We start from the raw sequence: 12,208 nt of genomic DNA, 5'->3' as shown, positions 1-12,208 counted from the left end.
CCACTTATTAATCTTTCTGGGCATTTCTGTCTGCAAAAGGTAAGAAGTTGATATTTTCTCTTAAGTGTGGTGGTTGAGTTTTGGATCTGCTGGCCAAGATTTAGGCCCAACTGGAGGAGAGTAGTCTTTTGGTACATATCTCAGTTATTTCATTTTGGGGGCATAGTAGTTGGAAACAACAAGCCTGTTACTCTTCTCAGACATGTATGAGATCATCAAAGCCGGGTGCCCAAATCATAGACTAGGAGGTGGCAGAGCTCATCTGTTGACTTTTTTTTCATAATGTTACTCTTGCACTCTGCAATTACATCAAAAAAAGATGACTTCTTCTGGGCGCGATGGCTCATGCCTGTAATCCTAGCACTTTGGGAGGCCGAGGTGGGCGGATCCCCTGAGGTCAGGGGTTTGAGACCAGCCTGGCCAACAGGGTGCAACCCCATTTCTACTAAAAATACAAAAAAATTAGTTGGGTGTGGTGGCGCGTGCCTGTAATCCCAGCTACTTGGGAGGCTGGGGCAAGAGAATCGCTTGAACCCAGGAGGCAGAGGTTGCAGTGAGCCAAGATCGCACCACTGCACTCCAGCATGGGCGACACAGCGAGACTCCCTCTCAAAAAAAAAAAAAAAAATTCTGGATTAGGCCTTTAAGGAGAGCATTCAAAGGTTTGGTCCTGTTCATTGCTTTTGTTGGAACTGAGCCGATAACAAAGGTTTATCATATTCATTTATTGCCAGCAGATAACAGTAGCACTGATATTTCTATCTGTTATTGCTGCTTTCAGGCTATTCTAATGAAGTCTCCCACTCATGAGTTTTTTGAATGAATGATGTTTTGTGGCATTTGGAAAATTTGTCACATGAACCCTTTTGGCTGCAGGCCTTATATTCATTTTATATAGTTCTGTGCCTAAAATGGCAGCTCTGAGTATTTTTGGCATCTAAAAAGTGATTTCTGAGAGTGAAAGGATGCTTCATGGTTTGCACCCTGGTGGGCTTTGGGCTCCTTGACTTTGCTCCTTTCCTTTCTCTTGTGGTTTGTTCCTGGTGGGCTGGCCATGCTGATTGCAGAGACAGTTTCCTTAGCAAAGCTGCTGGGCACACTTGTGTTTGATTTCTGCTCCTGGAGATGCAGTAATTGACAGTGTTGAGAGTTGAGGAATGCTGAAAGGTAGAATTCCTAATAACTCATAAAAAGTTATTTTGGGGGCATGGAGATCGGGTCTTTCATGTGGATTCAGTCATTTTAGTTTTCTTCTATACAGCAAAATAATGCCTACAATAAATCTCATTCCTGTTCCATGCACACGATGTGACAGACATTCCAAAGGATGGGTCGTGGATTATGATGACACAGAAAACTTCAGCTTGTAGACACTGCCACAGAAAGCACACAGACTTTGGAAACCAACAGACCTGAAGTCAAATGCCGACTTTCAGCTTGCTCCTTTGTCACCTTTGCAAGTCAATTCACCTCTTCGAGACCTTAGTTTGCTCTTTTGTAAACCACCTAACTCTCAGGGTTGTTACAATGTTAAGTGAGATTTCACATGAAAAGCACCTAGTGGATCACAGGCATTCCATGTATGGCAGCTACTGTTTTTTGCCTTCTGATTGAGCTGGAATGAAAAGAGTCTTACATCATTGGTCATTAGGGAAATTCCAATTAAAATCACGATGAGATACCAGTACAGTACTAGATGGCTAATATCAAAAAACAGATAATAAGTGTTAGTGATGATGTGGAGAGACTGGAGCCCTCTTACGTTGTTGATGGGAATGTAAAGTAGTGCAGCTGCCTTGGAAAATAGTTTGACAGTCTCTCAACAAGTTAGGTAAGGAGTTACTGTGTGACCTGGAAGTTCCACTCCAGGTCTTGGAGTGGAATGTACGTACCCATTCCACTTTTCTTGGTATGTACCCAAGAAATTAAGATATCTGTCCATGCAAGGACCTGTGTGCAAATGGATATGGCAGCATTATTGATAACAGCCAAAATGCAGTATCAACCCAGATGTCCATGGGCTGGTGAATGGATTAACAAAATGTGGTGTCTTCATAGAATGGAATATTGTTCAACACTAGAAAGGAATGAATTGCTGATATATGCAGCAACATACAATCCAGACATGAGAGACTGTAAGTTGTATGATTTTCTTTAATTGAACCTTATAGCAAAGGCAAGACTATGGATAAAGATAGAAAGCAGATCAGTATTGCTTGGGGCGCTGGGGTAGGAGTTGGAATTGACTGCAGAACAACATGAGGGAACTCTCTGAAGTGAAGGAAAGGTTCTGAAGCTGGATTGGGGTGTTGGAGGCACAGCTGTATACATTTCCTAAAACTCATCAAACTATATCTTGAAAATGGGTGATTTTATAGTGTATAAACTAAACCTAAGTAAATTGAGCTAGAACTTGGATCACCTGATCCTTCAAGTATCATGAATTGTGATTTATATTGATAATTATGTTTTAAAAGATAGCATAGTTTTCAGAACGCTTTTGTTCAGCGGGCATGAGTAGGAGCTCCTGGGTGCACATGTGTGTTGGGTCTTGCAGCGAATCCAGTCCTTTGCACTCATTGAGGACTCTTTTTTTTTTTTTTTTTTTTTTTTTTTGAGACGGAATCTTGCTCTGTCACCCAGGATGGAGTGCAGTGGCGCCATCTCAGCTCACTGCAACCTCCGCCTCCCAGGTTCAAGCAATTCTCCTGCCTCAGCCTCCCAAGTAGCTGAGACTACAGGCGAGCGCCACCACACCCATTTTTAGTAGAGGTGGGGTTTCACTGTGTTAGTCAGGATGGTCTCCATCTCCTGACCTTGTAATCCGCCAGCCTTGGCCTCCCAAAGTGCTGGGATTACAGGCATGAGCCACTGTGCCCGGCCCATTGAGGACTCTTATGTGTCCCTTGTCTCTTGCCACAACAGCCTCTATCATCAGAATTGAAGGCTTCAGTAGGGAGATATTTTAAAAAGAAATCACACCATCCAAATATAACACTGTGAATTTAGGCTTATGCTGTTACATTCTTTCTCCTATGAATATGTTTATTTTTACATTGTTGAAATTAAATATATATAATGTGTTTTAAATTAACTATGAAATAAACATTTTCCATGATAAACTTTCTATGAATACAGCTTTAATTGCTGACTCTGTATTTGTTTGAGTACACCCTTTCTAGCCTTGTATATTATTTCACAAACTTTATTATTTTTATTTCATTCCTAGCTGGAGAATGTTCTTTCTTGTTAACAGTTATATTTTCTTATTTTAAATATTTTTCTTTTTTTTTTTTTGAGACAGAGCTTGCTCTGTTGCCCAGGCCGGAGTGCAGTAGTGCGATCTCAGCTCACTGCAACCTCCGCCTCCCGGGTTCAAGTGATTTTTCCTGCCTCAGCCTCCCGAGTAGCTGGGATTACAGGCATGCGCCACCACGCCCAGCTAATTTTTGTATTTTTAGTACAGATGGGGTTTTACCATGTTGACCAGGCTGATTTAAATATCTTTTCATATCCAGTTTTCACTTCTTTTTTGGGTACTAAGTGGTCTGCATTTTAAAGTAAAATTGAATAGAGATTTAAAAATAAAATGTACAGGTTCCATACAGGAAACTTGGAGACTAACAAAATGTATAGTGGAAAACAATCATCTCTAGTACCAACTGAAACATAATTAGTTGTCAGTATTTCGGTACATGGCTTTCCATATTATTTTCTGTTTCCTATAATGTATAACAAAAAATACAATTCTAGATGTACTATTTTATTGACCTTTTTTTCTTAGCAAAATATTCCTCATTATGTTTGTCTACATTCTGATAGTAAATACCTACAAATACATCTTTTGGATGTCTTATAATTTTGTTAGCAAAACCCATTTTGAAAATGTTGGTTATTTCTAGTTTTTTAAATAACATTTGTTCTCAATTGTTTAAACTTGCTGAAATTACGTACATTTTAAAGATTTTTTATATATATTGAAAAATTGTCTTCTTGAGGCATTTTATTTTCCCAACAATTATGTGATTTTTTTTTCCCTTATGCTCTTGTCTGCAAAGGGTACTCTGGGATTTTTTTATTACTAATTTGATGGGTTAAAAACCGTACTATTGTAATTTATATTTGGTTATTAATGAATATTGTCTCTTAAAATAGGTTTATTGGCCTTTTGTGTTTCTTTGAAAAATTCTCATATCTATCACTTTATTTTTCCTGTTGGAATTTTTCTTTTTCTCATTGAATCATGTAAGTCTTTATTGATAAAGATATCAGCCCTATTTGGGTAGTTTCCTCTGCTTCTACCTTTTAAGTTTGGTTACTGATTAATTGTCACCTGCTGGGGCTGAGGCTTTTTACCTACTGGAATGAGGGTCCATGAGGAGGTCTCCTCCCCTGTCCTTCTGTTGAACACGAAAGCAGGTAAAGCAGACCAGCTGTTCAGAGTCTAGGAGAGTTGACAGAATTTCCCTGAGGATCTGTGGTTGGGATTCGTTTAAGGTTTACAGCCTGCATCCCCGGATCTCATCTCTGATCGTTATTTGCTGGCTGTGTATGAATTTCAGGTGTGGTTTCTTCTATACGACAGGGGTATCTTTTATTTCTGTTATTTTCTTAAGGGTTTATCTGCTTTCTTCCCTCTAAGAAATGGTGCTTGTGAGAAGCCTCATACTCTCATCTCTAAAAAAATCAAGGTTTCTTGGAGATAAGACATTCCTGAGAAACAAAATGTCCATAAACCTGGGGATTAAGTAATTAGCATTTAGAGAACTGATTGAAATTCCAGTACAGGAATTTAAAGCATGGTCGGTCCTATTTATTAATTGAAATTCAGAGACCTTGAGATAATTGCCTGTCATTCCCTGCATAGATTTTCTCTCTGCATGGAGCAGGCTACCCCCTGCCCTCTGCTTCTGTCCCTGGTCCTGAGCATCAAGCCTGCCAGCACCCGTGAGGCTCCCTTTGTTCTCAGCCTGTGCGGAGTGTAACGAGCCCACTCTAATTGGGCTCAAGCTGAAAGCAGCTGGGATCTCATTGCCTGTGTGTCAAGTTCTGCTTTTGATGAATGCAGAAGCAGTGTGAGGCACAGCAGGGGGCCCCTCCCTTTTGAAAAAGATGGAGTCCTTGGGCTGATCTTCTTTGGGGCCGTCTCACCATCCTGAAGCAAACCCTGGACTTCTGGCCCGGGACAGACTGTTGGCCAAAGCCGTTGCCGTGATAAGTAACATAAGGATCCTTACTTTCCAGAGGTCAGTGAGACAAGTCCTGTCAGTGAGCTGCTGTTTGCAAGTTTGTCTGCTATTTATCTAAAGATCTCACCTTATCCCCTGAACTTAAGAAAAGCAGAACAGGTGGAATTTAGGTAAAATCCATGTTGTTTTGGATCCTTGACCCTGCTGTCCACTCCCTCATGTCCCAGAGTCACGAGCTTCAGTTCCTGCCAAGTCAGCTGTGCCTGCCTGTGGTGCGGCTCTGTTTTAGCCTGGGATAGAAAAGTGAGAAGCACTCAACATCAGTGTTGTCCTGCGTCCTTCCTCACTCAGCGCACATGGAGGAGTAATTTATGTCACTATGAGGATTACTAGTGGAGATCAGCAAGGGTTTATTCTCTGGGGCTTATTTAGATCCTGCCTAAATAGGGATAACTATATTTGGGATGGCTTAACTACATCTATAGATACCCTAGTCCTTGAACCACGGGCGTCCAGAGTCCTCCTTGAGCAGAGACATCTTTCAGTCCTCTCCAGTGTGAACTGTTGATCCCCTCAAGGGAGTTGCTCCTGAAGGTTTCCTCGTGAGCCCACACCCTCTGCCGTGTTCATAGTTTGTAAGTTGTATGTTACTGTTTTCATGAGCTCTTCAAGAAGCATGTGGCTCTGCGTATTGTCTCTGCTCTGCACACGGAGGGAATATCCCACAGGTGCTCATGCAGGGCTGCTGTTTTCCCAGAGCCCAGGACAACATCCTGAAAACTGAGGATGCCTGCTAGGTAACAGAAAGCAGTTGACCTCTCCTCACACACATAATTTCTGTTTCCAGAGATGGTTGATCCTTAAGAAATCATGGTAGTAGTATCTTCGCAAAATGTGGGTAGACTGACTTTTCAGAGTGGGCATAAAACCTGGAAATTCACTTTTTTCCCCCTTAGTTTCCATACATTTTAAGGTTTTTTTTTTTTTTTTTTAGAGAGGTTTGTTCCTTTTAGGGAGATTTTGGAAAACTAAATACTGTACACATGTAAGGCATTACATATTTAGAACCTTTGTTCTCGAGAGGTTTGGTAGCATTGCTTCTGCCTAGATGATCGAGTACCACGTAAGATGAACCTTGGAAGTTGTTTGTTCCAGAGAACACACAATTAGGGACAGAGGTGCTAGCTGGTGTGGGATCAGGAAACGATGCCCTAGTCTGGCCAGGCATTTTGATGCAATCTCAGTTTCTTCATAAAGCAGGGAAGAGAGTCTGTACTCTTTTTTTTTTTTTTTGGAGACGGAGTCTCGCTCTGTCGCCCAGGCTGGAGTTCAGTGGCGCAATCTCGGCTCACTGCAAGCTCCGCCTCCCGAGTTCACGCCATTCTCCTGCCTCAGTCTCCCGAGTAGCTGGGACTACAGGCGCCCACCACCACGCCCGGCTAATTTTTTTGTACTTTTAGTACAGACGGGTTTCGCTGTGTTAGGCAGGATAGTCTCGATCTCCTGACTCGTGATCCACCCACCTCGGCCTCCCAAAGTGCTGGGATTACAGGCTTGAGCCACCGCGCCCGGCCGAGAGTCCGTACTCTTACAAACGAGGAGAGTGAGACCCAGACTGGGTGGCGGTGTGGCTGGCAGGTTGCAGTCAGGGTCAGAACCCAGAGCTCTGGTTCTTTGGCTCCTCCTTTACCTGTGGGTTCCCCTTTGCCCGTCGACTCTGGTGCTTCCACGTGACCCAGCACGGGGCCTTCTTTCTGCCTCCTCCCGCTTGCTTGTGAGGCCATATCTGCGTGCCTGCTGGTGATTGGGAGTACTCTGAAGATCCCTCTTATTTGTCCCTGGCAAACTCCCCTTTGACCACAGCTCTAGCTGTCTGGCTTTGTCCTGAGTCCTGGTGCTGGTGCTGGATTTGGAGTTTGGACTTGGTAGGCAGAGACTGCCTTTCTCATCAGACTTCGACTTGGCAGCACCCGGCTCTCAACCCTGGGCTCCTCGGGCAGGCGTGTGCCTCTCCACCTCCTGGTCTCCATTCCCATCACGAGGCTGCATCCTCCTCAATTGGGCAAGCTGACTCTGACACCTGGTGTTCAGTTAGCAAGCATTTATTGAAGGAAAGCCTCAACAACAACAATTATCAGGACTTCTGTGTCCTCATTTTGGCGTTTTTCAGTTGAATAATGAGACCTGTGACTTTGCATTCTTCATATTATCTGGCTGTCAAATGGAATCATGCCATGCATTAACTGTAGTGAGTTAGTATATGTGTGTAGTATTACGATGTTGGCATTCCTCAGGAGAAAGCTGCTACAAAAGTCCAGCTACCAAAAACAGTGAAGCAGTTTCCAGGATATTAGCAAATTTCAAACACACTAATTTCAGCAGCAACAAAATGGAACTACATTTTAATGCAAGGTAACTCTGTTTAAAGGTGCTTTCTGTTTCAAGAAATGTAGCCTTAATATTTTCTTAAGAATAGTTTTTGTAAAGGAACAAACGGGTTAAATTTTTCAAAATATGATTCATTTGGGTAGCTTAGTGAGAAATGATAAAAGGTTATTAGCAAGTAACTGAGCAAGGGTAACCAACAAGTAGGCAGCTCTGAAGTTAGGGAATATGCCAGACAAATGCGGGAGGAAGAGTAGGATGGAAATGGTGCCCTTCACCTGGGAGGGCCCCAGGAAGGGCTCCCAGAAGAGTGAGTGTCTGTGTGAGTCTCCTGTGAGCACTGATCTCACAGGCATCTACCCTGCTTAGTTGCCCCTGGCCTAAAGGGGACATGTGTGATCATGTCATGATAGTCTTTTATAATCTTTTCAGTCTGAGAAGTGGTTTTAAAAAATACTTTCTACTTTATTATCTGAAAAAACATTTCAAAAGTCAAACTACATAAAAAGATATACTCAGAAGAATTTCGCTCTTGTCCCTGTCTTTTCCACTTCACCCCACCCACCCTCCACAGGTAAGCATTTTCATTAGCTTTTACAGAGACAAATCTCTAAATTTAAAACATTTTGTTTAGGAAGTGAGCATTGCAGTCTGGGCCATGTACTGGGTGGTCTTCAGTATGTGTGAAGAACAAAGAGAAGTTTGGAAGTTTTATAAAAAGGAGAAATGTAAGGGATTGTTTTGAAAGAGAGTTGTTCATTGGCACTAAGTAAAGTTTTGGGGAGCTGGCAAGCTCTCATTGGTGTGCAAGCTCTCACTGGTGTGTGATGGGGCTGGGTAAGCTAGTCTGAGAGTCAGGGCAGGCAGTTTCAGCAGCCAGGCTTGCTGAGAATGACCTGAGTGCTTTGCCCCTCTGGCCTCGACTCTGTTAGTTGGGTATGACAAGAATGACCCAGTTCTTATGATCAACTTTCACATACTCTGTCCTTGCTGTGATTTTTTTTTTGGAAAAAAAAAAAAAAAAAGTACTGGTATGTAATAATTGTACATATTTATGGGATACATGTGATGTTTTGATGTGTGCAAACTGTGATTCTTTTTGTGTAAAGCAGGCCAAATGTACACGTTTCCTTTTGCATCAAGGATGGCATACTGGACGTATGTTTTTGTTTTTGCCTATGCTTTTTCACTAACGCTGTATCTTGGGGATCATCTCACACCAGTTTTCAGAGGCCTTTGTTCTTGCTGGAGGTGGGCAGAGTGGGTTCCTCAGGGGAGCTCTCGTGAGTCCAGAAGACACTGTGCTGGGGGCTCTCTGTTTTGCCACCACAAAGAAGGTGTGTGACCCAGAAGAAGACACCCACCAAGGGCCCTGGTGCCTTAATTTGTGAAGTGGTATTCCTCATATACCTGTATCCCAGAGACAATGTTCATTCAGAAGTGTGGCATTATTTTGTCTGATTGGAAGAAAAAGTCCTTTCTGAAATGCAATGCATTAGTGATGGAGATGTGCTGCCAGAGTATCAAGTGGCTGCTTTGGATCTGGGAATGCTTTAGACCAAGAGGAATTGCAGAAAAGGGCGCTATGGAGGCCAGAGCCTGTCCTTATTTCCAGTGCCAGCCCATGCACCTGGCTCTCGCTGCGTGGCTGTGGCCTGTCTCTGCGGAGCAGCCCTGGAGCAGCCAGGCCCCAGGCAGGTGGGGAGCTTCAGGCTTGTGTTCTGATGTTCCCTGGCCTCACCTCTTGATTGTGTGGAACTTAAGTGTCAGGTTCCAGGAATGTTTGGCTGTCGGTGGCGGTGATGGAGAATAAGGGAGACCTGTTTAAAGTGACACATGGAAGGCAGACCTGGTTTCTCTGTTTATCACAGAAGACTCTAGTGAAATGAATTATAATTTGGGGCAGAGACCTGAAATTGCTCTTCTGTGCCAAAATAAATTGATTTCGTCAGCTGTCTGAGCTTCATTTCTTAAACTGGACAGGAGCTAACCTAGTCTAAATAAAACTCATTTTCCGTTAATAAAACTAGGTCACTCCAGGCTGCCTGAGTATGCTTCTGAGTGTCTTAAAGCACATTCTCCAAAATCCAGGGGTTCATGTCATTTTCATAACCCATCGAATGTCGCTGGCGTGGCGTTGGCACTCACCTCTCCCATGGCATGCCACTGTAGATGTGGGGCCTGTCTCTAACTCCATTCCAGCTGCAGGGCAATCGTGGCAGGAGGGCATTGCTGTACACCTGCTGGGGCTGCGGACAGGCTAGGAGGGAGCTGATCCAGCCACCCTCCCACCGGAGGAGGGGCTTTGGGCAGGATGGCCCTGCCTCACCCAAAGAAAGCTTTGTTTGCCGTCCCTTTGCCAGTGTTCCTGCTGCTGGGAGCTTTGCACCATAATGTTTTGAAGGTTTTATTTACACATGGGGGCCAATAAACTAGATCATGGAGGTAGGAAGTTGTGAATGTAAAACAAAAATGACAGCACGAATGGAATAATTTTAGAAAAACCTTGTTCAGATAGGAAGAGCATCTCTGCAGAGAGAGCTCCCTGAGCAGTGGGGATGCTGACCTGCCTCACTTGCTGGAGGTTTGTGAGAGCCTCCAGGTGGCATCTGGCCCCTGCTCCGATGCCTGTGTGCACTCACCCACCCTGCCCTGCCCTGCCCTGCCCTGTGGGGCTGGGCCCTGCCTCCGGGATGTTAGGAGCTGGACTTACCTGGAAAGCCCAGGAGAGGCTCCCATTGTCTTTCCTTGTTCCTTCTTTCTCTTCCTGCACGTGAGAGGGCAACGAGTGAACCGTGACTCGCAGCATCTTGCAGACGTAGGTCGGAATGCGGCTTTAGCATATTCTGAAATATACAGCTCTAGAAATGCTAAATCTATTGGAGATGTCTCTCTAAAACAGAAATTGGGGGGCAGTGGCAATCTTTGCAGTGCTTTATTTCTAGCATTCTTGTGTAATCTGAAGTATCATACCAAGTACATTTTAAACAGTGGATTGTCTTTAATTTACCTTTTTAATAAAATGCTGACACTCAGTGTATATAGAGATATGAAAGGCTATGAAAAAATAGAAAAATAGATGTTTTAAAGAAATAGAAAGTCATGAGAAAGGGGACGGCTCTCCCTGTAATGCATTGTCTGCCCTGATATCCCAGCTTTTCATGGGTTAAGCTGTGTCTTCTCATCCTTCTTTCTGCCTTTGTGAGAGCTTCTCAACAACATGCAGATTCCTGAGTACTGACAAACTTTTTCTTGCTTCTATTTGCAGTGCACAGAAGCCAAAAAGCATTGCTGGTATTTCGAAGGACTCTATCCAACCTATTATATGTAAGTATTTGCACCTTTCTGTGGTTTCATTCTGTGGCCATACCTTTCTCTGGGAATTGTCTTGCTAAAGTTCTGGGTGTGGGATGGGGAAAGCCCGGCGTGGCCCAGCCTCTGCTGCGGTGCCAGGCTTGCCTCACTGGGGGATGAGCAGGTGACCTCACCGTGGTGTCTGGCCCACTCAGACCAGTTACGCTGAGGACAGCCTGAAATTCTGTGCCCTGTTCTGTGATGCAGGTGAGCTCACATGTGAGGGTTTAAAGGGGGCGAGATGTCTGTGGAAGGCAAATGTTATGTTGGCTTATACACATTTTCCTAGGCAAAGAGAGCAAGGATCATAGGAGCAGACTTATGAGCTTGAGCAGGACAAGAAACAGTCCTCAGCGGAGCCACTGTGACAGTGTGTGTGTGTCTGTGCGTATGTGTAGGAAATCACAATGATCGCCTGTCTCTGAGGCCTCCTCGCCAGAGAGCTGCTGTCACAGCCTCTCATGGCTCTTGGCTCAGAATGGGTTATAATCCTTCCAGTGCCCCCTCAGTGTCTGCCAGTCTTTCTGTAATGAGGGCATTGCTGCATTTTCTTCCTGTCGTTTTCGTGTGTTTGTAATATCTGCTGTGGTAGCCACCAGCCCTGTGGAGCCACCTGCCTCAGTGACCACATTAACTCTCCAGGTTATCAGTCACTGTTTTTGATTCTGTTTTGAAGTTCCTTAGGTATTGAGTCGAATGCCCTAACCAAATTTTCCCGAAAGCTCTATTATTTTTAGTATTGAATTTTGTAAAACCTGAGATTCCTCAGGCATATATATTGTAGTCTAGCAGAAACACTATATATACTAGCATATAGGGTAATTGGATAGGAGATATATAATAATAGGAAAAAGCGTTATTTTTTTAATCTTCCAGAACGTACATTTTTCTTACCTGTCATTATTATTATTATTTGAGGTGGAGTCCTGCTGTGTCACCAGGCTGGAGTGCAGTGGTGCAATCTCGGCTCACTGCAGTCCCTGCCTCCTGAGTTCAAGCAATTCTCGTGCCTCAACCTCCCTAGTAGCTGAGATTACAGGCGTGTGCCACCACGCCCAGCTAATTTTTCTATTTCTAGTAGATATGGGGTTTCACCATGTTGGCCAGGCTGGTCTCGAACTCCTATCCTCAAGCAATCTGCCTGCCTTGGCCTCCCAAAGTGCTGGGATTAGAGGTGTGAGTCACTTCGCCCAGCCTCTTACCTGTCATTCTTGAGGAGCCCAGTGTAGGAGGGAAGGGCTGTGTATCTGTGAGTGCGGGTAAAGCACGCGGAAGCTGGC

The 12,208-nt window shown here is 44.0% G+C and overlaps 1 protein-coding gene across 13 annotated transcripts in view; it reads left to right on the top strand.

Moving 5' to 3' along the window:
- Positions 1 to 12,208, top strand: part of VOPP1 (VOPP1 WW domain binding protein) — a 102,640-nt gene that overhangs the window by 41,330 nt on the left and 49,102 nt on the right. For all 13 annotated transcript variants that reach the window (XM_016957494.4, XM_063814220.1, XM_001157372.8 and 10 more), the window contains exon 2: positions 10,843 to 10,901. In XM_016957494.4, coding sequence (XP_016812983.2) covers positions 10,843 to 10,901 — 59 coding nt within the window. The remainder of the gene's footprint in view (positions 1 to 10,842; positions 10,902 to 12,208) is intronic.

The sequence above is a fragment of the Pan troglodytes genome, chromosome 6, assembly GCF_028858775.2.
Source record: "Pan troglodytes isolate AG18354 chromosome 6, NHGRI_mPanTro3-v2.0_pri, whole genome shotgun sequence".
Taxonomy (NCBI): domain Eukaryota; kingdom Metazoa; phylum Chordata; class Mammalia; order Primates; family Hominidae; genus Pan; species Pan troglodytes.
This window is presented reverse-complemented; position numbering and strand designations above follow the sequence as displayed.